Genomic DNA, 27,300 nt, shown 5'->3' with positions numbered 1-27,300 from the left:
CCCCAGCCCAACCATGTCCCAGGGCTCCAGAAAAGCCACGTGCCAGATCCAGACCTTCTGCCCCTGCCACCCCCTGGCCCCCCAACATGCCGCAGGACAGAGGCACTCCAGCCAGCCGATAAAGTGTTTGCCGTCGGGTTTTCGTTTGGCTGGTTGTGTGTACACAGTGTATACAAGTTGAGTTGTACAGAAGCCCAAGAAAGAGCAAGAGACAAAGGGTGGTGGGGAGATGGGAGCAGAGGGGTTAGAGAGAGGGAGGAGGGGAGAAGAGACCGATAAAAAATAGAACCACATCCAGATGACAATGGGATGGGGGCGGGGGGAGGGGGCAGACACAGACAAATCGCAGTAGAAAAGGAGTGGGAGGGGCAAAGAGAGGGGACCCTTCTCCCCCCTCCACCTCCCCAGCCCCCCGCCCTAGGTATGTACAATAAATAAGATTAAAAATAATTAACAAGATGTGTTTTCCCCCTCCCACCCGACACCAAATGCCCTGGGGAGGGAATGGCCTTTAGCAAAGATCTTGGCCTGTGAGGGGGGGATTGGGGGGAAGGGGTCCCCCAGCTCTCCGAAGCCGCCCCGCCCCCCTCAACCATACATAGACTTTTCCTATACATTATGTACAAGGTGGAGGGGGCTGGGGCTATGCCATGGAGGGGGGATTGGGGCAAGGTGGGGGAGGGAAACCGTTACTAAATAGACATTTATACATATATATAAATAATTTCTCTGTACACCGGACAGCGGGAGGAATGGGAGGGAGTGGAGAGGGCTTGGGACATGGGGGGAGTCGAACTTTGAACCCTGCCCTGTGGGGGCAGCATGGACACACCCTGACCAATGACCCCCCCCCCACCCCACCCCAGCGATGGGGCCCAGGGGTTAGCTCCTGAGGGCACAGTTCTGTCCCAATTCTCGGTTTATGGAGGAGGTGGCCCCCCCAAGCCAGGGTGGGGTCACCCGCAGCGGCTGTGGGCCTGTGCTTGGGCCAGCAGGTCGCTGAAGGAGTCAAAGAGCTGTTCCAGCCATGGCTGGTTCCGCATGCACTGCTGGACCACCTCCTCTTGGCCCAGGTCCTCAGCGCCGCCCTCGATGGCCAGGGTCTGCAGGGGGGTTAAACATGGAGCTGGGGTGGGAGGAGGCTGGGGGCCTAGGGCTCAGTGTCCCAGGGAGAGGGGGGCTGGGAGCTGCACTCCCGGGTCCAGGGGGGAGCCTGCGATGGCTTGAATCCCAGGGTGACCCGTGCGGGGCGTGGGTGGGCTCACCTGGTCCCGGCAGCGCAGGAAGGTGTGGTACTTATAGTGGTGGAGTGAGTGGTAGAGCGTGTAGTATCCCGACTTGTCCAGCTCAACCTTGAACTCCTGGGCAGGTGGAGCGGAGAAGCCTCAGCCACCCTGCTCAGTGCCGGGCGGCCCCTACCCCGCGCCCCGCCCCCGGCCCCGCCCCTCCCGGGCTCCGCCGCACCTGGGCTCTGACCACGCTCCTCTTGAGCTTGCTGAGCGTCTTGCGGTTGTAGGGTTCCCCGGCCGGCCGCAGACGCACGGCCCCCTCCTCAGGGGAACCCTCCCCACTCTGCTCCACTTGCAGCTGGGGGAACGTGTGCAGGGCGTCCTGCGGGAATCCGAGGGGTCAGGGGGACCTCCCTGGACCCGCACACCCCAGACCCACCCCCCAGTTCTCAGATCCTGAGTGATCAGATGCCTCAGTTTCCCCCAGGAAACTGCAGATCAGGAAAGACACTTGGGAGTGTCGGTTTCCTCAAAGGACAGCGGAAGCCTAGGCCTGTCTGGTGACCCTTATAATGTGCTTTGTGGCCCCGCCCAGGATTCTCCGAGACACCTAACATCCTGCCCAGGATTCTAGAGCCACCATCACATCCTACAAAAATTCTAAGAGTCAGCCTGAAATCCAGAATCCCTAGAGCCAGGCTAATGTCCATCCCAGAATTATATCAGACTCATATTCCACCCCATAATGCTCAGACCTATCCTAATGTTCTACAGTGGAATTCATTTTTTTTGGGGGGGGGGGTGGCGCACGACGCGGCTTGTGGGATCCTAGTTCACCGACCAGGGATCGAACCCACGCCCTCGGCATTGAAAGTGCGGAGTCCTAACCACTGGACCACCAGGGAATTCCCATTACAGTGGAATTCCTAACTCCAGCGTAATATCCTACCCCCCTTCTCAAAGCCAGATGAACAGTCAATCCCAAGATTCTCAGAGACATCCTAACATCCCATGAAGAGTTCCAGAACCAGATTAACGTTTTACCCCATGTTCTCATAGTCAGACTAACATCCCAGCAAGAATTTTCAGAGCTGGCCTAAAATCCATTCCAGAATTCTGAGTCATCCTAACATTTTACCCCCCGGTTCTCAGCACCACATTAACATCCCCATCAGAATTCTCAAAACCAAATTAATGTTCTCTCCCAGAATTCTCGGAGCCACCGTGATATCCCATCCCAGAAGGGAAATTACATAGATGACTTCGGATTGGAGCCTGAGATTCGAAGAGCCTGAATTACGTCGACAGAGAAGCCATCAGAATCCACTCAACGGGGACTTCCCTGGTGGCGCAGTGGTTAAGAATCCACCTGCCAATGCAGGGGACACGGGTTTGAGCCCTGGTCCGGAAAGATCCCACATGCCGCAGAGCAACTAAGCCTGTGCGCCACAACTACTGAGCCTGCGCTCTAGAGCCTGCAAGCCACAACTACCGAGCCCACGCGCCACAACTACTGAAGCCCGTGCACCTAGAGCCCGTGCTATGCAACAAGAGAAGCCACCGCAATGAGAAGCCCGCGCGCCACAACGAAGAGTAGCCCCAGCTCGCCGCAACTAGAGAAAGCCTGCGTGCAGCAACGAAGACCCAACACAGCCAAAAATAAATAAATAAAATAAATAAATTTATTAAAAAAAAAAAACCTCTATTCTAAAAAAAAAAAATCCACTCAACGCTCTGCCCCAGAGCGAGCCCTGGGTCCAGGCCCTAGTCCACCTTTTGTCCCCAAACTTGTACTCCACAACCACGCTCTGCTGGGCCTGCCTAGCAGCCCATCCCAGACCTTGCCAAGGACCCCGCCACGCCATCCCAGCTCACCTCCATCTGTGCTTGCAGGACTGCTGGGAACCCAGAGACTCCCTCCAGACAGCCCGGCCTCCACTATTCTCCTGGCCAAGCCCGACCCTTCCAACGATCGCCCCTCCAGGGCCTGATGCTCTGGGGACCAGCGCAGTGGCTGACATGCACGTGTCTCCTCTGTGCCTGAGCTCTGGGCCCCAGACGCCGCAGGCCAAGCCCCCCCAAGCACCTGCAGGGCTGGGCTCAGCGACAGCCGCTTTAGGACTTTCTTCTTGTGCTCATTCAGGAGGCCATCAATCTTCCGCATGGGCGGGAGGTACAGCTCGTCTGAAAGGCAAGACGGGGTGTCAGAAGAGATGCAGCCCCATGATGTATGGGAGGCAAAGGAGGGGTAGGGGGCTCTGGGCCCCCAGGCCTCTGCTCACCATGTGTGTCCTCCAGGGCCTGAATCATATCCGGGTCGAGTGCCGTGCTCACCAGCATCTCCACGTAGCTCCGGTACATCTCCCGCATCGCCCGGGTCTTCAGCAGACGCCCGGGTACTGCCCGTTCTGGGGGAAAAAAGGGAGACATGGCCCATCATTCCAACTTCCTCCAAGGCCGCCTGTGTGGCAGACGGTATTCTAAGCCCCAGAGACCAGGAGAGAAATCCCTACCCTCAGTGAGGTCCACGTCCACTGGGGAAGGCTCTCCAACACCAGGACAATATACTCTAACGGTGAATCACAGGTACCGTAATGAGCTCAGCCTGGCAAGTCAGGGAAGGCTATTAAAAGTCACACACATGCTGAGCCTTGAGTGATAGGAAAGAGTATTCCAGGCCGGTGACCATTGTGTTTGACTAGTTCAGTGTAGCTTCAGTAAAGTCTAAAGAAGCAGCAGAGTTGGTTTCCAAACCAGTGAATCAAGTCCAAGAGATCAGAGTTGGTTTCCAAACCAGTGAATCAAGTCCGAGAGGTGAGTTGGTTTCCAAACCAGTGAATCAGGTCTGAGAGATCAGGTCACAAAAGGCAAGACTGAGGAAGGAGATGGGAGCTGAGACTGCACAAGTCAGGGCAGGCCAGACCATGTGGGGCCTCTGAGATGAGGTAGAAAGGGGAGGGCCTTTTTTAGGGAGGGGTACTAGGGAGCCATGGGAGAGCTATGAGCAGGGACAGGCGAAGGTAAGTGGAGAGAGACCACGCCGAGGCCAGGGGATGGATCGGAGGGATGAGACCAGAGGCCAGGGCAATGGACCAGATGAGAAAGGATGAGGCTGGCCCAGGGCTGGAGGATCAGGATACAGAGACTGAGGGGCAGGAGGGCCAGCATCTGAGCTAGGGCTGTGGGAAAGAGCAGAGGGGATGGGGCAAGTCAAGGCTGGAGGGGTAGGGCTGGGGGCTTCCTTGCAGCAGAGGTGAGGGAGGTGCCTGGAGGGTCTGGCCTGATGACTTGGTTGCCAGTGGGGCTGTGTCTGAGATAGAGAAACTAGGACCAGCTCGGTGGGGTCTGGAAGGAGGGCGTTGCTGGGGGGTAGGCCTGGAAGGTGGCAGGGAGAAGAAATGAGTCTGAGGTTCACGGAAGTTGTGGGAGCTTGCCAAGTGAGCGATATGGAACGCCAAGCAATGAGGCCAAGGACGGAACTCTTTTTTTTTTTTTTGGTCCGTGCCGCATGGCTTGGGGGTTCTTAATACCCTGACCAGGGATCAAACCCAGGCCCTGGCAGTGAAAGCGCTGAGTTCTAACTACTGGACCACCAGGGAATTCTCCAAGGACGGGACTGGAGGGACAGCCACCAGAAACTCAAGAAAGAGCATCAGGGAGAAAAGAGAAGCAGGAGGGCCACGTGTGGGGAGACCCCAAAACATCCCTTAGGAAAAGGCACGAGAAATGTCCACCTGATTTACCCACATGGACGGTCCTTGCTGACAGCTGTTTCAAGAGGCCAGAGTGACCATTTAGCCATGGGAGTCAGACCCCATCAAGCCTCTGCCTGAACCCTCCTAAGGCTCCTGTCTCACTCTTGATAAAATCCTGCCAGTGGGGCCACAAAGCCCCAGGACCCTTGTCTCTCCAAGATGTGGTCCTGTTCCTTCTCTGCCCTCACTTCCTCCAGCCGCTGGCCTCTTTCCTGATCCTCAGACACACCCAGTCCATAATGTTCTCTCTCCCAAAGTCACACCACCCCAACCCTGTTGCATTCGGATCTCTGCTCCAATGTCACTTCCAGAAGCCTTCTGCAACTCCCCCTTCCCCCCCCCAAAATATCACCCAGGATCCTGCCTGGATCCTCTTTACCAGATTTATTTTTCTCTACCGCCTTTAATCTGACCCAGCCTTACACTGATGATTTTTCATATTGTTTTGTGTTCTATTACATAACATATTTATCTGATCGACTCCCCCGCTGAGACTGTAAGCTCCCACGAGGATACATGTTTTTGTCTTTTCTGTTTACTGCTGGAACCCTCAGTTCGTGGCACATAGTATGTGCTCAATTAACACCTGCAGAAAGGGGCTGAGGAAGCCAGATGAGAGTGGACTAAAGGAAGGGGAAGAGGGAACATCACTGCAGCCTCTTTCTAGAACTTTCATTGTGCATCTAAGAAAAGAGAGACATCAGCTTCTAGCACATGGAGGATCACCAGTCTTGGACCAGCAGGAGGGCTGGTTCTGAGACCTCCTGGTCTGGGCAGAACCTTCAGGGCATCCAGATGTTGAGTCAGGCTCATCCTGCCCAGGAGGGGCTCCTGGTCAAATGGGGTGAACAGAGAGAGACCCAGGCCCAAAGAAAGATACTGACCCTTCACGGGGGAATTGCTTCCCTAAGAGTGCAGAGTTTAGTTTCTCCCATTTCATAGGCTCAGAAAATTCTGGGCTGTCCACATATGTTCATAGCAGCATCAGCCAAAAAAGTGGAGACAACCCAAATGTCCACCAAGCTAGTCCATGGATAAACAAAATGTGGCATATCCAAGCAATGGAATAGTATTCAGCCATAAAAAGGAATGAAGTACTGCAAACAACTATGTATAATAATTAAGTAAGCTACAAGAATATATTGTACAGCACAGGAAACATAGCCAATATTTTATAAGAACTTTAAATGGAGTATAATCTATAAATATATTGAATCACTATGTTGTACACCTGAAACTAATATAATAATGTAAATCAACTATACTTCAATTAGAAAAAAAAAAGAATGAAGTACTGATAAACACCACAACACGGATGAACCTCAAAAACATTATGCTAAGCAAAGATGCCAGTTCCAAAGGACTGCACACTGTTCGTATGATATCCCTTACATGAAATGTCCAGAATAGTCAAATCTATAGAAATAGTAAATTACTGGTTGCTTAGGGATAAGGGTGGGGAGAAAGGGGAGTGATGGCCAAAGGAAGCAGGGTTTCCTTTTGGGGTGATGAAAATGTTCTAAACTTGACTGCCAGGTAGATGCACAACTCTGACTATACTAAAAGCCAGAGAATTATAGGTTAAAATTAGGTGAGCTACATGGTATGTGAATTAGATCTATAAACTTGTTTAAGAAAAAAGAAAAAGAACCTGCAAATCTGGGCCTTTTGTAAAGCTCCTCCCTTGCCAGCACCTTGCCCTGACTCAGCTTTAACTGCTTCCACCTGGCCAGATTGAGTCAACTGCCCAGTTAAAAGACTACATTTCCCAGGCTCCCTTGCAGTTAGCTGTGGCCAGGTGACTAGTTCTGGCCAATGGGATAAGAGAAGATAGGATGTGGGCCATTCCCAGATCTGGCACTTAATCAGAACTTCCCAACTTCACCAGGGCTTTGATGAAAAGATAATTCCAACTCTCTCATTTGACTAGCCTCTGTTACAACAGCTATCCCTGCACTACACCTGAAAGAGTATGTGACCTTGAGCAAGTCATGTCACCTCCCAGGGCCTCAGATTTCTCATCTTTAACATGAGGATAAAAAATAAACAAATAAAATAAAAAACAAAAAACCCCGAAAAATATAATAAAAAATAAAATGAGGATAATTTTACAGCATCTACCGCACAGGGTTTATGTAAAGATAAAATAAGCCAATGTGTAACATGCTTAAAGTGATGCCTGGCACTTAGTAAGCACTCAACAAAAGTCAGCTGTTATATTTATTTTACATATGTGTACATATATTTTTGTTGTTGTTATTGTCATCATAAACCAGACATCATTCTAAGCAATGGAACTCCCACCTGGTGCCCACTACAGGTGATTACCCTCCTATGTGCTTTTCTGTGAATACCCATTTTTACTTTATTATTAACCCATTTTACAGGTGAGGTCACTGAGGTGCAAAGAGGTGTTGCCCCTTTCCTGGAGTCACCCAGGGAGTCACAGGGAACACCACTATGTCTGGGTCCCCATGATAGATGCTGGTCCCCAGTCCTCCTCAGCCCTCAGAAACTGCCTATTCTGAGACAAAACAGCGCAGTGTTGAAGAACAGAGCCCAATGCTCCACTGGCTGCATTCCAACTCAGGTGGGATGTCACATCCCAGTTGTGCTGCACTCTCTTGGTGTCTTAGTCTCCTCACCTGTATTTGAGGATAATATTGGTATCTACTTCCTAGGACCACAGTGAAAAACTCAAACAAGTTAACATCTATGAAGAACTTACAAGACAGCCTGTCACGTGGTTAGGTGCCATATAGCTGTTAGCTACTGCTATTATTTTTAACTTACTTATTACTACTGTGACTGTTTGCTGATGCTACCTGGAGCCCTCTGGATAGCCCCCACCCATGCCTCCTTCTGAAAGCCAGAGTTGCCTCCCTACCACCAGCCCTACGGCTGCCGATGGCCTTACCATCCTCACTGGGCGCCCCGGGGGATGACTCTGAGTCCGAGGAGCTGCCTGGTGGGCCCCCGCCCACCGAGGCATTGCCTGCCGCCTCCTTCAGCCACTTCTTCCTCTTCTTGGGGGGCGGCTCAGCCTTCACCTTGGTGGGCCGGGACTTGGGCAGCCGGGAGGTGGCGGGCTGTCCCGTGGTGAGGCTCCGGTCTGGCCGAATCTGCCGGCCGCCCGTGCCCCGCTCACCCCGCAGCGGCCGTTCCCCACGCGTTGCCCTCTCTTTCTCCTTCTCTTTCTCCTTCTCCATGGGCCGAGGCAGGGATGGCTTCTCAGGGGCAGGGGGCTCAGGCACGGCCGTCTCGGGCGTCTGCTCTGGGGGCTTCTCGGATGTCGTCTTATCAGGGGTCTCGGGCTTAGGAGGTGGTGCCAGGGCCTTGGGGGGAGGTGCGGAGCTGCCCCCGGCAGACGCGGGGCCCTTGGCCTGCCCAGAGCGTCTGGAAGGGGACATAGATGGGACTGCAGTCAGCACCCCCTGAAACCCAAATTATCCTCCTTGGGGTACCCCCGCCCCCGCCGCCTAGCCCACAGCTCTAAGCACAGAATTTTGCTGAGCTGGTCTCCGTCCCCCTTTCTCTGGGGGCCCCACTCTCTGGGTCTCTGCACCCCCTCCACGACTCTGTTTCTAAGCACTGTGTACTTTAAAATGGTTTTTATGTTATGTAAATTTCCTTGTATGATTCACCCCATGCTTGTTGGCCCTGCCCACCACCTGACCCCCGGCCCCCATGGTACCTGACAGGCACTGGGGGCCGGTGCCAGGGTTTCCGAGCACAGACCCTCACGTAATCCTTCTTGTTGACGTTTTCCAGAAACTTGACGTAAAGGCGCTGGTACCGGTTTTTGGCATCCCCAAAATACCCCAAATACTACGGAGGAAAAGAAGCACATGAGGAACTCCTTCCTCCGCCCCAGCTAGGCAGCCCAACACCCAAGACTCCCAACCCCTGCCCTGGCCCACCACGGCAGGCACCCGGAGCCTGCCGCGAGGTGGAGACCCCCCATCTGGACACATCTTGGACCCAAGGTGAATCAGAATCGTGTGAGGGGGACAGCGGCTTCCACACACCCCACCCAGGGCCCCTCAAGCCCTCGCTCCCCTCTGCAGGCTCACATTACTGGTGGCACAAAACTGCCGCTGCCCGTCCTTGATCTCCGGAGTGAATTTCTGCAGCAGTGCCTTCTGGACTCGCCAGATGGGTGGAGGCTCGCGCCCCGTCTGCAACGCCAGCTGAGGAGGGGCACAGGAAGGCCGGCAGGGTCAACCCCCATTCCTGCCCTTCCCAACCCCAATTCCTGGCCCTCTCTCTTCCCTCTACACCCGCTTAGAGAAAAGGCATCATCATTAACAAGCATCAGCAGACTTCCAGCTGACAGGTATCTTCTGGCTGTCTGAGGTTCTTAGATTTGGGGATGCAAAGTTTCCCCAACTTACCATGGGGTTCCGTCCCAATAAACCCATCGTAAGTTGAACATATCCTAAATCGAAAGTGCATTGAATACCCCTAAGGACATCATAGCTTAGCCCAGCCTACCTTAAACGTGCTCAGAACGCTTACATTAGCCAGCAGTTGGGCAAAGTCATCTAAAACAAAGCCTATCTTGTAATAAAGTATGAAGCACCTCATGTAATTTATTGAATACTGTACTGAAAGTCAAAAACAGAATGGTTGTCTGGGGACAGGAGGGTTGGAAGTGTATCAGTTGTTTACCCTTGCGATTAACTGCATGGCTGACGAGGAGCTGGTGGCTTGCTGCTCGCTGCCAGTGCCCAGCGTCACAAGAGAGTATCGTAGCGCATATCACTAGCCCAGGAAAAGAACAAAACTCAAAATTCAAATGCGTCTTGCTTTTGCACTGTGATAAAGTTTAAAAATCCTAAACTGAACCATCAGGGAACCATCTATACTCTCAATCAGGCCGTTCATGCTGTTGTTGTTGTTTTTTTTTTTAAATTTTACTGAAGTATAGTTGATTGTTGTGTTAATTTCTGCTGTATAGCAAAATGACTCAGTTATACATATATATATTCTTTTTCATATTTTTTTCCAGTATTGTTTATCACAGGATATTGACTATAGTTCCCTGTGCTATATAATATAGTATAGTATAGTATACAGTATAGACCTGTTGTTTATCCATCCTGTATATACTAATTTGCATCTGCTAATCCCAAACTCCCATTCCTTCCCTCCCCAGCCCCTCCTCGCCCTTGGCAACCACAAGTCTGTTCTCTATGTCTGTGAGTCTGTTTCTGTTTCGTGGATATGTTCACTTGTGTCGTATTTTAGATTCCAGATATAAGTGATATCATATGGCATTTATCTTCCTCTTTCTGACTTACTTCACTTTGTATGATAATCTCTAGGTCCATCCATGTTGCTGCAAATAGGCCATTCATTCTGGGCTACAAGGTTTTAGTTATTATAGCTATACAGTGTGATGGTACAAGCCATCCGCATGACTCAAAGAAATGACAAAATCTGAGCACTCATCCACCCACCATCTTCTAGATACAGTGTTGGGCGTCACAGTTTGGTGGTGAACGAGATCGACAAAGCCTTTCTTGGGGTCTTCATTACAGAGGTAATAAGACAGACAAGCAAATAAACAGAACAGGGTGAGGTTGTGGCTTGTGCTAAGAATAAACAGGTGATGGGTTACCTGAGACCATTTATTTCATCAGCCTGTCCACAACAGGGCAGGACAGTGACACAAAGGCTCCCCGATCTCCACTCCCCCCAGCACACTCAGACCCCCATCCCCACCCCAAGGCTTGTGTGCCCCAGCTGGGCACTGGGAACCAAAGGATGTCAGACCCAGCATCTGATCTCAGGGAGTAAGGGGACTAGCAGGGGACCAGACACGGGCACAAAAAAATAACAGCACAAGTAATAAGTGTGCTAACAGCAGGTGCCCCAGAAGCCTAGAAGAAGGACTCTGGACTCAATCTGAATCCAAGAATGCTTCCTCGAAGAAGTGATACCTAAATGAGTCCTGGAAGGACTGTATCTTCCGTGGGGGGGTTGGGTGATGACCAGGGACTGCCAGGTAAAGTGTGTGACAGCTGTGGCTCTAGAAAAAAAGCAACTGACAGGCACAGATAAGTAAATAATAAGAACATAGTGGGAAATATGCACTGAGCTTTGTGATAACCCAGAGATGAGTGAGGGACAAGCCCTTGCATTTAAAGAATCCATAGTTGGGACTTCCCTGGTGGTCCAGTGGTTAAGAATCCGCCTTCCAGTGCAGGGGATGCAGGTTCGATCCCTGGTAGAGGAATTAAGATCCCACATGCCGCGGGGCAACTAAGCCCGCGTGCCACAACTACTGAGCCCGCACGCCACCACTAGAGAGGAGTCTGTGCGCCGTAACGAAAGATCCTGCATGCCGCAACTAAGACCCGACGCAGCCAAGAGTAAATAAATAAATAAATATTTTTAAAAAATAAATAAATAAAATAAAGAATCCATAGTCAAGTGATAAACAGGATTCAGATAACTCCAACTGACTGATCATGGCTGCCCTGAGCACTAGGCTCAGCAGGAGCAAGCTCTGGGATCAATTAGTGATGTCTGCCACTGGCAGCAGCTGCAGCACTGGAGTCTGAGTGCCAAGTACTGGCTATCTATTCTTGGCTTTTGGTCAAATGCTTTTTCATATCCTGCAGATCACCCAGGGGAACAGAAAGAAGGAGTTAGAATAACCTGATGAAAATGAGGTCCAGAAAGGTTCTTGGCTGAAATTCCATTGGACAAGAGTGAGGCAGGATTAGACAGGGATATGGGCATGTCAATCCCAAGTGCCTTCCTCCAGGATACCATGGTTCTCAATCCTCCCTCCTGGCTCCTCAGGGAGCCAGGTCAGAGGCCCAAGGATTGAAAAGTCCGTTTCAAATCCTTTTCAAGGACTGAACAGCTCATTTACATCCTGCCCTGCTCCAAAACCTTCCAGGGCCCCCAATGCAGATTCTACAACCTGGCATAGAGACTTTGCCTCAGTCTCCTTTCCTTTCTCCTACCCCTGCCCAGCAGGTCATCCAGCCCCTCAAAGCTCAGCAGACAAGCCCCAGACTTTCTGACCTCCAGGTTTCTGCACATGCAGGGCTCCCCACTAGGGGTGTCTTTTTCCCTCTCACTGTGGATATAATGTTCCCTGTTCCAGTTCTCAGAAGTTTCTGAAAAATCCATCAGAGCACCCCCTCCCCCAGCCAGGGGAGGGAACCCCCTCCTCTGTCTCTTCCCACTGCCGATCTTCCTCCTCTAAGGATCCAGCTGTTTCTCTAGCTGGACGTGGGGCCCTTGACTCACCACATCCCAGCTGGGCTTGGCTTCTTTCCCCAAACTACTCTTCTTCCCAGGATCCCCACTATCCCCCAGTCATCAGGCCATGGCATCATCATCCTTGCCTGCTCCCCAACCAGGGTCACTTAGTCCCAAAGCCACGTCTTGCCTGCCTCTCCTCATGTCAATCATGTCACTGACCACACCCACTTCCACCTGGTGGGAAGTTGCCCCACCCATAACACCCATTCAGTGGAAGCCACAGCTGATTGGAGGAAACCTGACAAGGGGTGGCCAATCAACGGGCATAACACGAACCCCATCCTGACCCAAAATGCTGTGCTGGGCCAATCAGATTCTCTTCTGGGAATCTGAACTGTGACAAGCTGAGACAAGGGCAGTAAGTAGCAGGATGTGAGTAAGTAAGCTAGAAGCACCCAGCCTGGTGTTAAGGAGAAGGCTGCAGGATCAGACACAGGGGAGTCAGTGTAACAGAACTAAGGCAGTGGACAGACTGTCATCAGGATTGCACACTTCCCCAGCCACCTCCCTGCTGGCCAGGGCCCTCGAAGCTGCCAGACAACCCAGAGCAGATTCTCCAACAGGCACCCACTGATCTCACCACAGGATGATCTGGACCCTGCCCACCTTCCCAGCCTCGGCACTCGCTGTCAATCACTCAACCCCTTGCATCTCTCCCTACCCATCACATAAACATCCCTCACCACAGGGCTTTTGCACAGACTGTTCTCTCTGCGTGACCCGCTCTCCCCATACTTTTCTCCATCCAACAAACTTATATGCTCAGAATTTACATGCTGATAAACCCTCAACATCTCCAAGGACTGGGAGTTAATATTATCACTCCCATTTTACAGGTGGGGAGGCTGAAGCAGAGAGGGGGCTAACCCTACACTGTCCAATTCAGCAGCCCCTCCCCATATGTGCCTCTTGAGCATTTAAAACGCAGCTCATTTGCATCAACATGTTCTATGAGTGTAAAATACACACTGGATTTCAAAGACTCGGTAAGCAAGAGAGAACATAAAACATCTCATTAACTTTCCCTATATTGACATGTTAAAATGACATTTTAGACATGTTGAGTTAAAGAAAATACATCCTTACAACTAACCTCACTCATCTTTTAACTTTTCAAAAGTGTGGATGCAAGAACGTTTAAAATGCTGTACATGGCTCATACGATATTTCTATTGGGCTGCCACTGAGAACAAACTATGACCCGTGGCCCATTTTTATAGAACTATGAGCTAAGAATGGTTTCTACATTTCTAAAGGAGTGTGAAAAAGAAAAACAAAACAAAAAACAAAAACCCAAGAATACATGATAGAGACCGTACGTAGCTTGCAAAGCCTAAAATATTTACCATCTGGCCCTTTACAAAAAAAAAAGTCTGCCAAACTCTGCACTAGAGATCTGCCCAAGATCACTGAATAATAGAAACAAAGTTTATAGGGCACTTTCGGCGTGCCACCCACAGTCAGAGTACTGGACAAGCCGTAAAGCCTGAGTGCTCACATTGTATGAAGGGGGTACTAACAGCATCAGCCCCCATTTTACAGGTGAGGAAACTGAGGCTCAGGAAGGGTCAACACTAGTCCAGCTTGGAAGTGGCAGAGATTCAAGCCAATCAGATTAACGCCAAAGCTGGGCCCTTAATGACCATGCTGCCAGCCTGCCCTGACTCCTGACACACGAATGAGTCCTCATCTGCCTGAGTGGCTCAATCCTGGGGCTGTGAGTCCCGCATCAGAACACATACTCGTGTTGTATTTTAAGCATCTGAGTCCTTGCCTGGCCCCCTCCCCTGCCCCATGCCAGCTGGGAGGTGGTATCAGATGGCCCTGGCTCTAATCCCGGCTTGGCACCCACCAGCCAAATGATTCCCTCTCCCTGAACGTGAACTTCCTCATCCGTAAACTGGGGACGGTCAGGGTCCCCACCCCAGAGCCCTGTTCATTTGGCCCAGTGCTGGGCGCCTAGCACCACTATCAATGTTTGGTAGAATATACACAGAGAGTGGTTGACTCTGGTGCTGACAGCGTGGGCTCCCAGGGCCAGTAGAACTGGGTGTGGGTCCCAAGCTGTGAAAGCCTGGAAAGCCCACTTTAATCCTCTGAGCCTCAGTTTCCTTCCCTGTAAAAGGGGGATAGTAATGCCTATAAAGAAAGGAGATTACAAAGATAAAACTTACAGGGGGTGGTGAAGGTGTTTGCACAACAAAGTGAATATACTTAATGCCACTGAACTGTACACTTAAAAATAGTTAAAATGATAAACTTCGTGACATGTATCGGTTACCACGATTAAACTAAATTCTGAATGTGATGTGCCCCAAATCCTATCCCCTGAGAGCTGGTAGCCGTTCCTGTCACTGCTGTTCGTTTGACACCTCCCTCGCCTGTCCCAGACTGATGGCCAAAGAGCCTCAGAAGTCTTGAAGTTAAAATGAAATAATGTACACAGGGCACTAGCAGAGTGAGTACAACTATGAGGGAGATGGGAGGACTGGCCAGGGAGGGATACTGAGACTCAAGGCATTGGGATTGTTCTGGTAGCTGGCTGAGGAGTGGAGTAGTAAGCCTTCACTCTACCATCCTGCGTTGACAACTTACATATCTCTTGTGAATGTTCTCTTGTATCATATATCATACTGAGAAGATGACAAAGTAACAATGAAAAGATACAGTCTGGGATTGGTGAGCTGGGGTGGACAGAGTAGAATGTGGCAGGGTGGAAAGCAAGCAGAACCAACCAGGAGGTGATAACGGTGGAAGCTGAGTGATGGATACACACAGCCCCGTTGCTGTATTTGCTCTACTTTTCCCACAATAAAATAGATTGAAAGGACTTCTCGGGTGGTCCAGTGGTTAAGACTCCGTGCTCCCAATGCAGGGGGCCCAGGTTTGATCCCTGGTCAGGGAACTAGATCCCACATGCCACAACTAAGAGCCCACATGCCGCAACTAAAAAAAAGATCCCGCATGCCACAACGAAGATCCTGCGTGCCGCAACTAAGACCTGGCGCAGCCAAATAATAAATAAATAAATAAATAAATAATAAATAAATAAATATTTTTTAAAAAATAGATTGAAAATAACATAGGAAAAAGCACACTAAGTTCCTCTCCCAAAACACACTTAATAATGAAGTATAATAGGGAATTTCCTGGCGGTCCAGTGGTTAGGACTTGGCACTCTCACTGCCATGGTCCTGGGTTCAATCCCTGGTTGGAGAACTAAGATCCCACGAGCTGCGAGCTACAGCCAAAACAAAAGTATAATAATATGCACTATCCTTATAATGAATTCACCCTACAATTTCTCCATCTGTAACTCAGAAGAAACAACACCCAAGATGAAATTAAACACATTAGGGCTTCCCTGGTGGCACAGTGGTTAAGAATCTGCCTGCCAACGCAGGGGACACGGGTTCGAGCCCTGGTCCAGGAAGATCCCACATGCCGCGGAGCAACTAAGCCCGTGCGCCACAACTGTTGAGCCTGTGCTCTAGAGCCTGTGCTCCGCAACAAGAGAAGCCACCGCAACGAGAAGCCCGCGCACCGCAACGAAGAGCAGCCCCCGCTCGCCACAACTAGAGAAAGCCCGCGCGCAGCAGCAAAGACCCAATGCAGCCAAAAATAAATAAAATAAATTAAAAAATGGTCCATGTCAAAAAAAAAAAAAGAAAAAAATCTTTAAAAAAAGAAAGAAATTAAACGTGTTAACATACATCCAAGACCAAACATGGTTCCTGCCCCATAGTTGCTACCCAGTCAGTGACAGTAACACGAAGAATGGCCTTAGCCCTTGGGGTCACCATCAAGGTGATAATGGCTTGCTGACCTACCGAGTACTCGCTCTACCTCATGCTCTGTGAGAAACACTACACAGGCATCTGATGTCACCTACCCTTGTCAAGCACTTATATTAACCCTCTGATCCAACTACCTGTCCAATGAACAAAGTACAGCAAAGGTCACTATACTTTTTCCATAACAGGACAGACAAGAAATATTTTTGGCTTTGTGGATCAGCTAAGCTCTATTGCAACTACCCCACTCTGCTAGTGGACGGGGAAAGCAGCCATAGCTAATATGTAAATGAGTGGGTGGGGCTATGTGCCAATAAAACTTTATTTATAAGAACAGGCAGGGGGCTGGATTTGGGGGGGCAGGGGGGGCATAGTGTGCCCACCCCTGTGTAGAATAACAGGAAGTAGTAAATGCGCTGGTGTACAAAAAGTGTTTGTTTTTTTTCAGCCACACTGCATGGCATGAAGGATCTTAGTTCCCTGACCAGGGATCGAACCCGTGTCCCCTGCAGTGGAAGCGCAGATTCTTAACCACTGGACCGCTAGGGAAGTCCCAACATAAAGTATTTAAGATGTGGCCTGACACACAAGCATTCCCAAACCACTGGCTATTACATCTGCACGTTGTATGTGTGCCTTTTTATAGGTATGTCACGTCAATACCTCAGCTTTCCACCTACAAGGCACAAGTTGCCTTTAAAGCATCCCTTGGCTTGTGTTAGAAGCTCCCTAAGATCAGGCCCTCCTCATCAGCTTTGTCCCTTAGTATAACCCTAGCACCCACAGCAAAAATATCTGCAATAAATGCTAATAATGGGTTTACCTTATTTATCGGTGACACACACACACACCCAAATAACATCTCAGAAGCGTGCAAGTCCTCTGCAGGGGTCCAGCTGGCCTCCTCTATCAGCCCCATGACTGTCAACTCAGGAGGATCAGATGGGCTGCCTCAGCCATCACTGTACCTGCAGCCCCCAGCACCGGGCCTGTCATCCAACAGGCGCTCGATAAACGCTCCAGTGACCAAAGCGTTGGGCCCAGTTGTCTGACACGACAGGAGACTCACCTTGAGGGAAGGGATGTCCTCGGCGCGGATGACGAACTCGTCGCGCTCCCGGAAGATGCCCTCCCCGCCGCTCTCGCCAGCCTCCTCGTCCGTTTCCCCGCACACGGCCGCGGTCTCCTGCTTCTTGGCCAGGTGCAGGGGCCGGGCGTCCGGCGGCTCGGGGTCGTCGGGGGACGGGGCGGCAGGCTCCTCCGGAGGCGGGGCAGGGGCGGCGGTGGGCAGGGGCGGCGGGGCGGGTGGCGAGGGCAGGGCCGGTGGGACTGGCACGGGCGGCGGGGGCGGCGAGCTGGGCGTGGGGGCCACCAAAGGGGGCGGCGAGGGCAGGGCCGGCGGCGGGGGCGGCGGCTGGGGCGTCGGGGCGGGGGGCGGCGAGGGCGGGGGCTTCTCCTCCAGCAGTGGGGGCTCTGGGGGCGAGACGGGCATCAGGGCTGGAGCCCCGCTCAACCCCAGCCCGCCAGACCTGTTATCTGCTACCAGTAAAAGGCCTCCCAGCCTATTCTGGGGGGTCTCAACACAGCCCTCTTCCCGCCCTGCATCCCAACATCCCTCCTGACCAAACTGAGCTCTTCACCTAGCATCCATCTCTGCCCTCAATCCCCCTCCATCTCCACTTTTTATTCCTCTTCTGCTGACCTTCCTCTTCCTGCAAAGCTCCTGTCTGACCCCTCCCTGACCTTCAATACCCACCCCTGTCCCCAGACACCTACCAGAAGCCCAGGACCCTTTAACTTCTCTCTCCAAGGTCCTAATAAACTTTCCTACCCAGACATGCCGCTCTGGTCCTCCCCATCTTTCCCCAGCCTCCGAAGGCCCCCTTGGTGTCTTAGTGCAGTTCTGTGCCCCAGTACCATTGCTCAGTGTCCCCACCACAATGGCCAGGAGGCCTCTCTGGTCCCATCAACACCCCACTCCGTCCCCCAGTCTAGTCCCTACAAAGCTCCTGGCCCTGCCCTAACTCCTAGTCCCCAAATACCATTCACCATCCCAGCACCTCTTCTCTTGTCCCTGAATGTCCCTCCCTGTGCCAACAGCCCCTCTGCCCCTTATTGCCACTCAGCTCCCCAGTCACCACTGTGCCACACCTGACTCCCTCCCTGAGACCCCTTCCCAGCCCCAGTGGCTACTCTGAGCCCCTGAAACTCTCTCCCAACCACAATGTCCATTTTAGTCCTGAAACGTCTCTTTGTTGCTTTGGAGCCCCAGTCTGACGCTTACCTTCCATTCCTCAATGTTCCTCCCAATTCCTCTACCACTCCTTCTGTGCTTCTACCTCCTCTTTTCCTGCTCAGAAGTCTCAAACTCCTCCACCCAAGCTCTCCCCTTTCCTTTCCTCAGCCTGCTCTCCACTCTCGGGATCGGCAATACCCTCTCCTTCCCGCTAACTCCCTGTGAGATTCTGTAACATTCCTCCTCTAACGCCTCGAGATCTTCTGACTCCCCCGACTGCTTTTGCTCCATCCCTGGGTCCTTCCAAGCTATGAGCCTTCCTGACCCTTCCAAGGCTCCCTCTCCCCCCAGTGCTCTCTGCCGTTACGGCAGATCCAGGCACTCCCCGTTACGGCAGATCCAGGGACTCTGCTTAGCACCCTCGTGTTTCTCATCTCTTCCCTGATGCTTCCCTTCGGCCTCTCACTGTGTCACTCCCCATTGCCCATCTTTCTACCACCTTTCAGAAGACTTCATTCCTTAAGACTCCTGTGAGCTCCCAAGCCGCCTCATTAACTGCTCCAAATGCCTTTCTCCAAACGCCACCTCTTTCTTCCCCCAATGCCTCTGTTCCCCCCCATCAAAGCCCCTCAAATTTTGTCCAACCCCCCTCTCAGGACAGAACACCATCCAGACTTGACTGTACCCCAAGACTTTTCCGATGGCCCCCCACGAGATCTGACTAGTTATTGTTGATACGTTTCTCTTTAAACAACCCTCCCAAGTCTCTCTCTGCCCCCCAGACCCTTTTCTTTCCTTTATTACACATCCCTAACTCCTAGAGCCTATCTCAGGTCCCATGTCCCCCATCAGTTTTAAAAGCTCTCTCCGTCCCTGTCACCCACCTGCCCCCATCACTTATAGCCTGCCCTGTCCCCCAGTGTTCTCCAATGCCCACCTTGGGGCCCCTGCTAGTCCCCTTAGCACCTGTGGGCGGATTAGAAAAAGATGCCCCTTTCTCAAAAGGCTTGCCCTCAAGTAGGAGGTTACCCTCGTAAACAGGCAAATCTCTATCAGTCATCTGTACTGTAAACAGGGCCTGATCTACACAACCAGACCTGGTGACCTGAATGTCGGGAAACCCCTGCCCCGCCCCCAAACCATCTTCCCAGAGCTCACCAGGCGTGCCACTGCCGCTGGCACTGGGGAGCCCCGGGAGAGGGGGTGGCCCGGGGACTGCAGCCTCAGTAGCCAAGGGGGGCCCGTCCGCGGTGGAGGTGTCCTTAGGCCCGGCCAGCGGCGGGTCGTCGAGGGCGGAGATGGCCGAGGAGATGCTCTCCTGCAGGTCCCGGTTCTTGGCGACAGAGTCTTCCTCGTCCGACGAGAAGGAGGGCAGGGTCTCGAGGTTCCGTTTCAGCTCCTCGTCCAGCCGCTTGCAGGGCGAAGGGCAGCCGAGCCCCAACCCCTCGCTCTCGGCGGCCTCCAGAGCACCCCCCAGCCCGAAGGCGCCGGCGGGTGGGGGCTGTGGCACGGCAGGCGCGGCGGGGGGCTGGGGAGGCAGGCCCCGGGCCGGCACGGAGGGCGGCACGCTCTTGGGGGGGCTGAGCGGGGGTGTCAGGCCGGCCTGGTAGAGTGGTGGATGGCGCTTGCCTGACTTGAGAAAGTCCAGGAACGAGGCCATGAAGCCGGACTTCATCTCGGGCTGCTTCTCCTCCACCTCCTTGATCTTGGCCTCGATCTTCTCCCGAGTGAGGCTGGAGTCCAGGCTGTTGTGGTCAGCTCCTGACACGGCATCGCCCGATGACACTCCCAGACCCTCGCCGGCCTTGGGCACAGACAGCTTGATCTAGATATGGGGGCAGTGGGGAGTCAGGGCCCACAAGCCCACTCCTCCCTCAGACCCAGGGGTCTGGGGCCCCAGACCTCTCCCCAGTTAAGACCCTAAAGTGCAAATTCTCAGAGCGTCAGCCTGTAGAATCCTATAATTCATGCCTGCGGACCCCTCTACTCAGATTCCAGAATGACAGGACTGGGGTCCCTCCCTCATTACTCACGGACCCTCCTCCCACAAGACCCAGGAATCTAGGACCCCTGATCGATAGTCCTGCAGGATCTCGAACCTAAGAATACAAGCGCTAACCCCCTGCCTCCCTCTAGACACAAGAGTTTCAATTCTCAGACCTCTACAACATTGGAACCCTGGAATTCCAGCCCTCGGATTCATTTCCTCGTGGGTGTTAGGAAGATAAACCACATCCCCTACCATGCCCAAGAACCTCAAATGTGGTCCCAACCCTCAGGCGTCGGGGTTTCACTCCCCCTCACCTTCAGTGGTTTCAGGGGCTCCAGCCGAGTGCCCCCGGCCTCCTCGGCCTTCCTGCCTCGGCCCCGGCCCCGGCCCCGGGGTTTCTTGGCCCCATCAGTAGGTGTGGAGGCCAAGGCTGGCCCAGCAGTGGTGGGGACCTCCAGTGGGCGAATTCGGGGTCTCCCCCGGGGCCGGGGCGGCCCATCACGCTTGGCCTTGGTGGGCTTGCGGCCACGGCGCCGGGGGCCATCGGGGCCAGGATTGGGTGGACAGAAGTCAATGTCGCCCAGCGGTGAGAGAGCCGGACGGGAGCGGCAGCTGGACACCAGGTCAGGCAGGCGCCGGGGGTTGAGGCGGATGTCGGCGGGCACGTCAGCCTTGTCCTCGTCGGCCTCGAACTCGTACTCCTGGGCGTACAGCTTCTTGGGCGTCTGGAAAGGCGGGTCACGGCGCCGCAGCAGGTGGAAGGAGGATGTCTTAAGCAGCTTCTTTGGCTTGGTAGAGCAGAAGATGGGCGAGGTCAGGCCTCCCTTGGGCTCAGAGGCAGGGGGTGGCGGCGGGGGCGGGGGAGGCGGGGGCGGGGGGGCCGCCTGGTGGGGCCCACTCTGGATCAGGCCCAGAGGCTCGGCGTTGACGGTGGAGGGCAGCTCAGGCGGCTTGCTGGGGTCCAGGCCCAGGCCCGGAGTCTCGGGACCGGCTCCAGACGCCCGACTAGGGCAGTAGGGCCCATAGGGATCATAGGCAGGGGGGCCCGGAGGCGGCCCAGGCCCCGCCTTGGGATCGCCCTCGTCCTCGGGCGGCCCAGCCTTTCCATAGTCATCTGCGGGGCCGCCGCCAAACATCTCCTCCATGGTGGGGAAGAAGCTGCGCTCCTCGTCTTGCAGCAGGGAGTCAGGGAAGCAGATGGAGGTGAGTGGCACAAAGCGGGGGGCCTTGGTGCCTTGTGGGCTAGGGCTGCGGTAGGCCCCCGAGGGATCCTTGCCCTCGGTGTTAGGTGGGCCCACGCCAGTGTCACCAGGCCCAGGTGGCAGCGGCTCCAGGGCCCCGAGCAATTCTTGCATGGTGCCGGGTGGCTCCAGGCTCTCCTCGGGTCGCAGGCGGGGGCTGGGGGCACCCGGCTCCAGGCCATGGCCGCGGAGGTGGGCCTCGAGCTGGAGGGGCATGGGTGGTGGAGGTGGCGGGGGCGGGGGGGGAGGCTGGGGTGCCCCATCACGGGCGGCCGGCTCAAGGAGATGGACGCCAACTTTGGGAGCACTGGAAGAGGGGCTGGGAGCATGGCTGAGGACCGAGGGGAGCAGCTGGGGGGGAGGCGGAGGCAGCACCAGTGGGAGGTCAGGGCCCCCGGCCTCTAGGAGGAGGCCGTGGGGGGCAGGCTGGGCAGACTGGGCCGTGGGAGTTGGGGGTGGAGGGCTCTTTTGGAGGAAGGCCCCCAGCTCCTTGGCACCTGTGCCATAGTGGACAACTGAGGTGGCCAGCCCCTCGGGGGTCTCGCCACCCCGTTCTGGCCCTTTCTTCTTCTCCTTCAGCCTCCCCAGGCCCAGCTCCAGGGCCGCCGTGGCACCCTCGTCAAGGCTGGCGCTGGTACGGATGACGCTCTGCAAATGGTACCTCTGCGGGTCTTCCTTGGCCAGCTCGTAGGGTGTGCCCGGGGGACCCCCAGCCCCGCCACTCCCAAGTCCCTTGGAGGCATCCGCCGCCCCATCTTCGCCCACCAGGCCATCTGCCCCTGAGGTCCTCGGGGGGCTGGGTGCCTGCAGGAGGTGCTGGATGAGGAATTCTTCATCCTCGGTGCGCTCAGCAGGAGGCCCGCCGGGGCCCGCCAGCAGCTCTGAGCCGTCCCCCTTGCCCTTGTAGCCACCTGCTCCAGCGGCATAGCTGCCGGCTCCTGGGGGTGCCAGGAATGGGGCTGACGCCAGGACAGAGCTCAGGTATTTGCCAGGAGCTCCTGGAGAGCCGACTCCAGGCGGGCGGCCAGGGGCCGGAGGCGACTGCAGCGGGCGGATGATGTGAGAAGGGCTGGCCTCTCCGCCGCCCCCCAGGGAGCTGGGCCCCCAACCACCTCCATGGCCCGAGAGTGCTGGGGAATGGCCAGTACTGTAGCTGAGCGAGGGGCTGGCTGTGGGCAGCCCCTGGGAGTGGGCAGCTGGCCCTGGGTACGGCTCACCCTGCACCCCATATAGCTGCCCCTGCAGCTGGTCTGGGGAATAACTCTGACATGTGGCTAGGCCAGGAGGCGGGGGACCACTAGGGGGCTGCTGGGGCCCCCCTGAGTAGCTAGGGCCTTTGCTCAAGTCCTGCGCTTGACCCCCTCCAAACCCTTGCCCATAGGCCTGGGGTCCTAGAAGCCCTTGGGGCTGACCAGGGGAATAGGCCTGGCCTCCCGCCCCCCCAGCCCCAGAGGCCTTGCCAGTGGCGTAGGCTGCTGCTGGCCCACCCAGGCTCTGGCATTTGGGCGTGGCAGTCGAACGGGGTGGTGGGGGCCTGTTGGCACCGCCCGCAGCTGCCCCATAACCACCTTTGCCCGTCTTGTAACCAGGCGACTGAATGATGGGGCGGTAACCTCCACCGCCACCCGCCGCCCCACCTCCTCCAGCTGCCTCGGGGCCCGCAGCCCGGCCAGATGCCCCGGCCGTGGCTCCACTGGGCCCAGCCTTGCTAGGCTCGCCACCGCCCGGGGAGGGCTCCCCACCACCCAGGGGGCTGCAGGCCAAGTTGGCCCGGTGGCCCATGGAGGCGTAGCTCCCTCCGCAGCTCAGGTAGTGCTGGAGGGCATGGGCTGGTGGCGGGGGGGGCTGGGCACTGGCTGGCCGCTGGTAGTGCTTGATGACGGTGTCCTGGCGGGGCAGGGCCCGCTCGGGTGGCGGCGGGCCGGGGGCAGCACCCGAGAAGTTGTAGAGCTGGGGAGAGGATTGCTCAGCGGCAGCGGCAGCAGCAGCGGAAGAGGAAGCCAGCAAGTTGAACTGAGTTGGGAGGTGGCGGGGAGGTGGGGGTGGATCTGGGGGGCCCGGGCGGTAAGGAGGGGTTTGGGCTGGGCCAAGACCAGCAGGCCCCAGGACACCACCCCCCGCCAGGCGCTCAAAGCCTAGCGAGGAGGGCACCGTGGGTGCCTGCGAGGGCTTCAGGTGCAGCACGTCATGAGGAGACAAGAGCCCATTAGCTGGGGGACTAAATGGGGGGTCCTGGAGGCTGAGGGAAGAGGGTACTGGGAAGGGGCGGCTGCCAAAGGAAGCCGGGTGCTGATAGGCCGACAGGGCAGAGGAAGATGGAAAGGTGCTGGAACCCGGCAGGGCGCCTGAGATGAAGAGCTCCGTGGGGCCTGGCGTGTGCATGGCTGGGGATGAGGGAGGAGACCACAGGTCAGAGTTGACCACAAGCCAGCCCCACCCTGGCCCTCCTGGACTGGCAATGGCCTTACCTGTTTGCCAGGAAGGACTGCGGAATTGGGAGAGGAGAGAAGAGGCAGAGGGACCAGGCTGGGGGCCCCGGGACTCCAGGGCCGAGATGAGGTTCATGACGGAGGCGTCGGGCCCTGCTGAGCCTGCGTGATGGAGGCCGGTGTCGAAGAGTCCAGAGAGGCCTGGTGAGGGTCGGGGGGGTAGAGTCAGCTAGGTGGGGGACAGGGCAAGGTTGAAAAGGAAAAGGAGCAGGCCAAAGGCAACTTGGGTCAGGAAAAGGGGTTGGAGAGAAGGGGTAGATTCAAAGAAGAGAAAGGAAGCAGAGACAAGTTAAGGAAACAATAAGCAGGATGGGGTACGATGCAATCATAAGGGCAGGGAGCCCAGAAGAAGAAAAGTAGACAAAGGAGTAGAAAAATCCATACATGAAAAAAATGGGAGCAAAACACAGAGCATCCTTATGGTCCAAGGGAGGCCAAAGGATTAGGCAATTCTAGCAAGGAAGGGGAAGGGATGGGATGACCGGAGCCACTGAGAAGAACCAGAGAACAAGTCAAAACGGGTTGAGTCAAAGTGAGAGGATCCAGATTTAAAAAAAAAAAAGAGAGAGAGGAATAAAGGGAAGGAGCCAACCAAGAGGGTCAAGGGTCAAACTGGACAACAGCCTCGTTGCTGATCCATCTAGGAAGGAGAGCGGCAGGATCAAAGGAAGGGAACCAATCCGAGGCACTAGAGGCAGGGCCACAGGAAAAGAATAAGGCAGTGGGCAAATCTAAGGAAGACAGGGGAGGTCCAAAGAATCGGAGCCAATCAGGAAGAAAGGGAATCAGGAAGAAAGAATTCCGAGAACCAAGAGGATGAGCAGACCCAGAGGGAAGGGATTGGGGTGGGCTGGAGAGGCGGAAAAGCCTGGAAGAGAAGGTGGGATTTGGGGGCTGAGACGACGGGACCAATTGGAACAAAAGAGGCGGGGCCAGAAACAGGGGCAGACGAATCCGGCGTGAAATTAAGCAGCCTCAGAACAGCCAATCAGAGGAGAAGTAGCAAGAGGCGGACCAGAACGGAGGGCACAGCCAATTAGGAAGGTTGTAACTTTCAGCAGCCAATCATCTGCTCTGGAGGGAGGGCCAGGCGGGGCGGGACAGGGGCCGTACCTGCCGGGTGGTGGTTGGTGGCATAGCTTTGCAGTGGGTGGGGGGCCGCGTAGGCCTGGCGGTGTAAGATGTCCGTCTCGGGGTGCGAGGTCCTTGAGCTGCCATAGACCAAGCTGGGAGGAAGAAGGAAATGTTAGGGTATCCTCCGAAGCTACCCTCGGAGAAGGGAACTCAGCAAATCCCCTGGGGAGTTTGGGAGACTCTTCCAGCTGACTGGGGGTTACCCTAAGGAACCTTGGGCCCTAAAGGAAAGAAGACAAGGGAATCCGAGTGCCCAACTAAAGAGCTATAGAAATGGTCCCCACTCGAGCCCCAGTGAATACAGCCCAGATAGCCTCACATTTACAAACACAGACATGCACAGGGAGGACACAGAGAGGGTGAAGAGCCAGAGAAAGTGCCTTAAGTTGAAAATGTGGACCTGCTTCCACAGCCCCCACCCCGCAGGTGACACAAGGCCCTGGGGCCAATCCCTGAGGGACGCCCCCTCTTCTTCAGACACATGGGAACACAGAGGCCCTGAACCTCACGGGATGGTGCAAACCGAGTCGGGAGCAGGAGGCAGATTGTTCCCCAAAGGGCAAGGATGGGAGGTGGGCAGAGGATAGGACTCCTGCAAAGTACCAGGCACAAGTGTGAACATGAACACCGTCCATCCTCCCGGGTTGAGGTTCAAATGCATGGGCGCATGCAAAGCCAGGTATGTGTGCAAACCAGTATCCAACTCACTTGTGTGGAAAGATACAGAGCGAGGAGTCCCACATGGAGAATACTAACACACGTGGGGTCATGCCCAGCCAAGCTGGGAAACCCAGGTGTATAGGGGGAGGGGGATTCGGGGGCAGGTGAAGAGTGAGGGTGTGACACAAACAGCAGGAAAGGGGCAGATTCGCAGGTGAAAAGGCTGCCAGCTACAAACGCACTGGGCCCACTCTCACACACACAACCACACACCCGGGAAATAGCCTAATCTTCCTGTGCAACGGCCCCAAACCATGGCCCAGACTCAAGAGGTCAAACACTCCACTCCTCGCCATCAACTAGGATTCTGTCTTTGGGGGTGGGGGAGCTCAAGGGGGCGTGTCTCAGATGCCAGGACCCCCACCTTGCACACACAGAACCCCAGCTTAGGAAGGGGGCGGGGCCCCGTGCCCACTCAGGGCGCGGAATTTCTGGGGGGGCCCCCCGAGTAGCGCGGCCTCGCGCAGTCCCGTAACAATAGGACCTGAGGGGGGGCCGCGCCCCCCAGGTCTGCGTTCTAATTCTCTTTTCCTTCCCACCTTTGCAAGAGCAGAACCTAGGGCGCGAGGGGGAGGGGTCAGCAAACCGGGAATCCAAGGATGGGGGGAAATCCAGGCCTTGCTTCGCCAGTCCCTCCCACCTTCCCAAGGCCTTTCCGTCTGAAATTGTTTTGCACCCCCATTTTTCCGCGGCATCTCTCCCTTTGCATGCCGGAGCTGGCTTTGGCGGAGTTTGCAATTTGCAAACTGGGGCGGCGGCGTTGCAAACCGAGGAAGGCCGCTCCCTTGCAAGCCGGAGGGGAGTTTGCGATGCACGCGTAGCCGGGCGGGCCCGGCCGGGCTGGGCCCCCACCTCTTGGCCCCTTCCTCCAGGCCACCCCCGGCTCCTTACCTAGCTTTCGCTGACCTCTCGTAACTCCATCCCGCCCCGGCGCCGAGCGGGTCCCCGAAGCCGGCGCTGGGGTAGTTCCTGTCCATGAATTGGCCGCGGTGGAAATTGGGGGGAGGGGGGAGGGGGAGGGGGGGGAGGGAGGGGGGCGCGCGCGCGCTCTCCTCCGCCGCCGCTCCCTCCGCTGTTGCTTTTTTTTCCCTTCCCTCTCTCCCTCTCTCTCTCTTTTTCTTTGCAGCCGCCGAAGGCCCGGGAAGGCCCCGGGCGGGGGAGGGAGGGGACAGGGGCGGAGGGGCGGAGGGCGGAGGGGCGGAGGGGCGGAGGGGCGGGCAAGGGAGGGGGTGCAGCCGACGAGCCAACGAGGGGGGAAGGGGGGTTCCCCCTGGAGGGAAAGAGGGGGGAGGAGGGACCCCGCTGTCTCCGCCTTTGCCCCGGCGCTTGCAGGAGACAAGGGGGGGCGCGCGCTCCGGAGGGGGCGTCCCGGGCGGCCCCGGGGTGGGTGCGGGCGCTGGGTGCTCGCTCTATCGCCGCCGCCGCCGC

At 55.4% G+C, this 27,300-nt stretch overlaps 1 protein-coding gene across 2 annotated transcripts; it reads right to left on the bottom strand.

The window, feature by feature from the left end:
- Nucleotides 1–121: 121 nt before the first annotated feature.
- Nucleotides 122–27,242, bottom strand: PRR12 (proline rich 12). Of its 2 annotated transcripts, none has more exons than XM_068527861.1 (14): nucleotides 26,764–27,242; nucleotides 25,132–25,244; nucleotides 23,998–24,159; nucleotides 20,603–23,913; nucleotides 19,457–20,102; nucleotides 17,132–17,535; nucleotides 9,058–9,174; nucleotides 8,679–8,812; nucleotides 7,902–8,380; nucleotides 3,512–3,637; nucleotides 3,316–3,413; nucleotides 1,465–1,611; nucleotides 1,266–1,361; nucleotides 122–1,103 (listed from the first exon to the last, which is right to left on the bottom strand). In XM_068527861.1, the coding sequence occupies exons 1-14, from the start codon at nucleotides 26,847–26,849 to the stop codon at nucleotides 957–959; spliced, it is 6,066 nt and encodes a 2,021-aa protein (XP_068383962.1). In that variant the 5' UTR covers nucleotides 26,850–27,242; the 3' UTR covers nucleotides 122–956. The 2 variants fall into 2 exon arrangements, with proteins under 2 accessions (XP_068383962.1, XP_068383961.1); XM_068527860.1 differs by having other exon boundaries at nucleotides 19,457–20,123; nucleotides 26,764–26,889.
- Nucleotides 27,243–27,300: the final 58 nt, after the last annotated feature.

The sequence above is a fragment of the Eschrichtius robustus genome, chromosome 19 (genome assembly GCF_028021215.1).
Source record: "Eschrichtius robustus isolate mEscRob2 chromosome 19, mEscRob2.pri, whole genome shotgun sequence".
Lineage (NCBI taxonomy): Eukaryota > Metazoa > Chordata > Mammalia > Artiodactyla > Eschrichtiidae > Eschrichtius > Eschrichtius robustus.
This window is presented reverse-complemented; position numbering and strand designations above follow the sequence as displayed.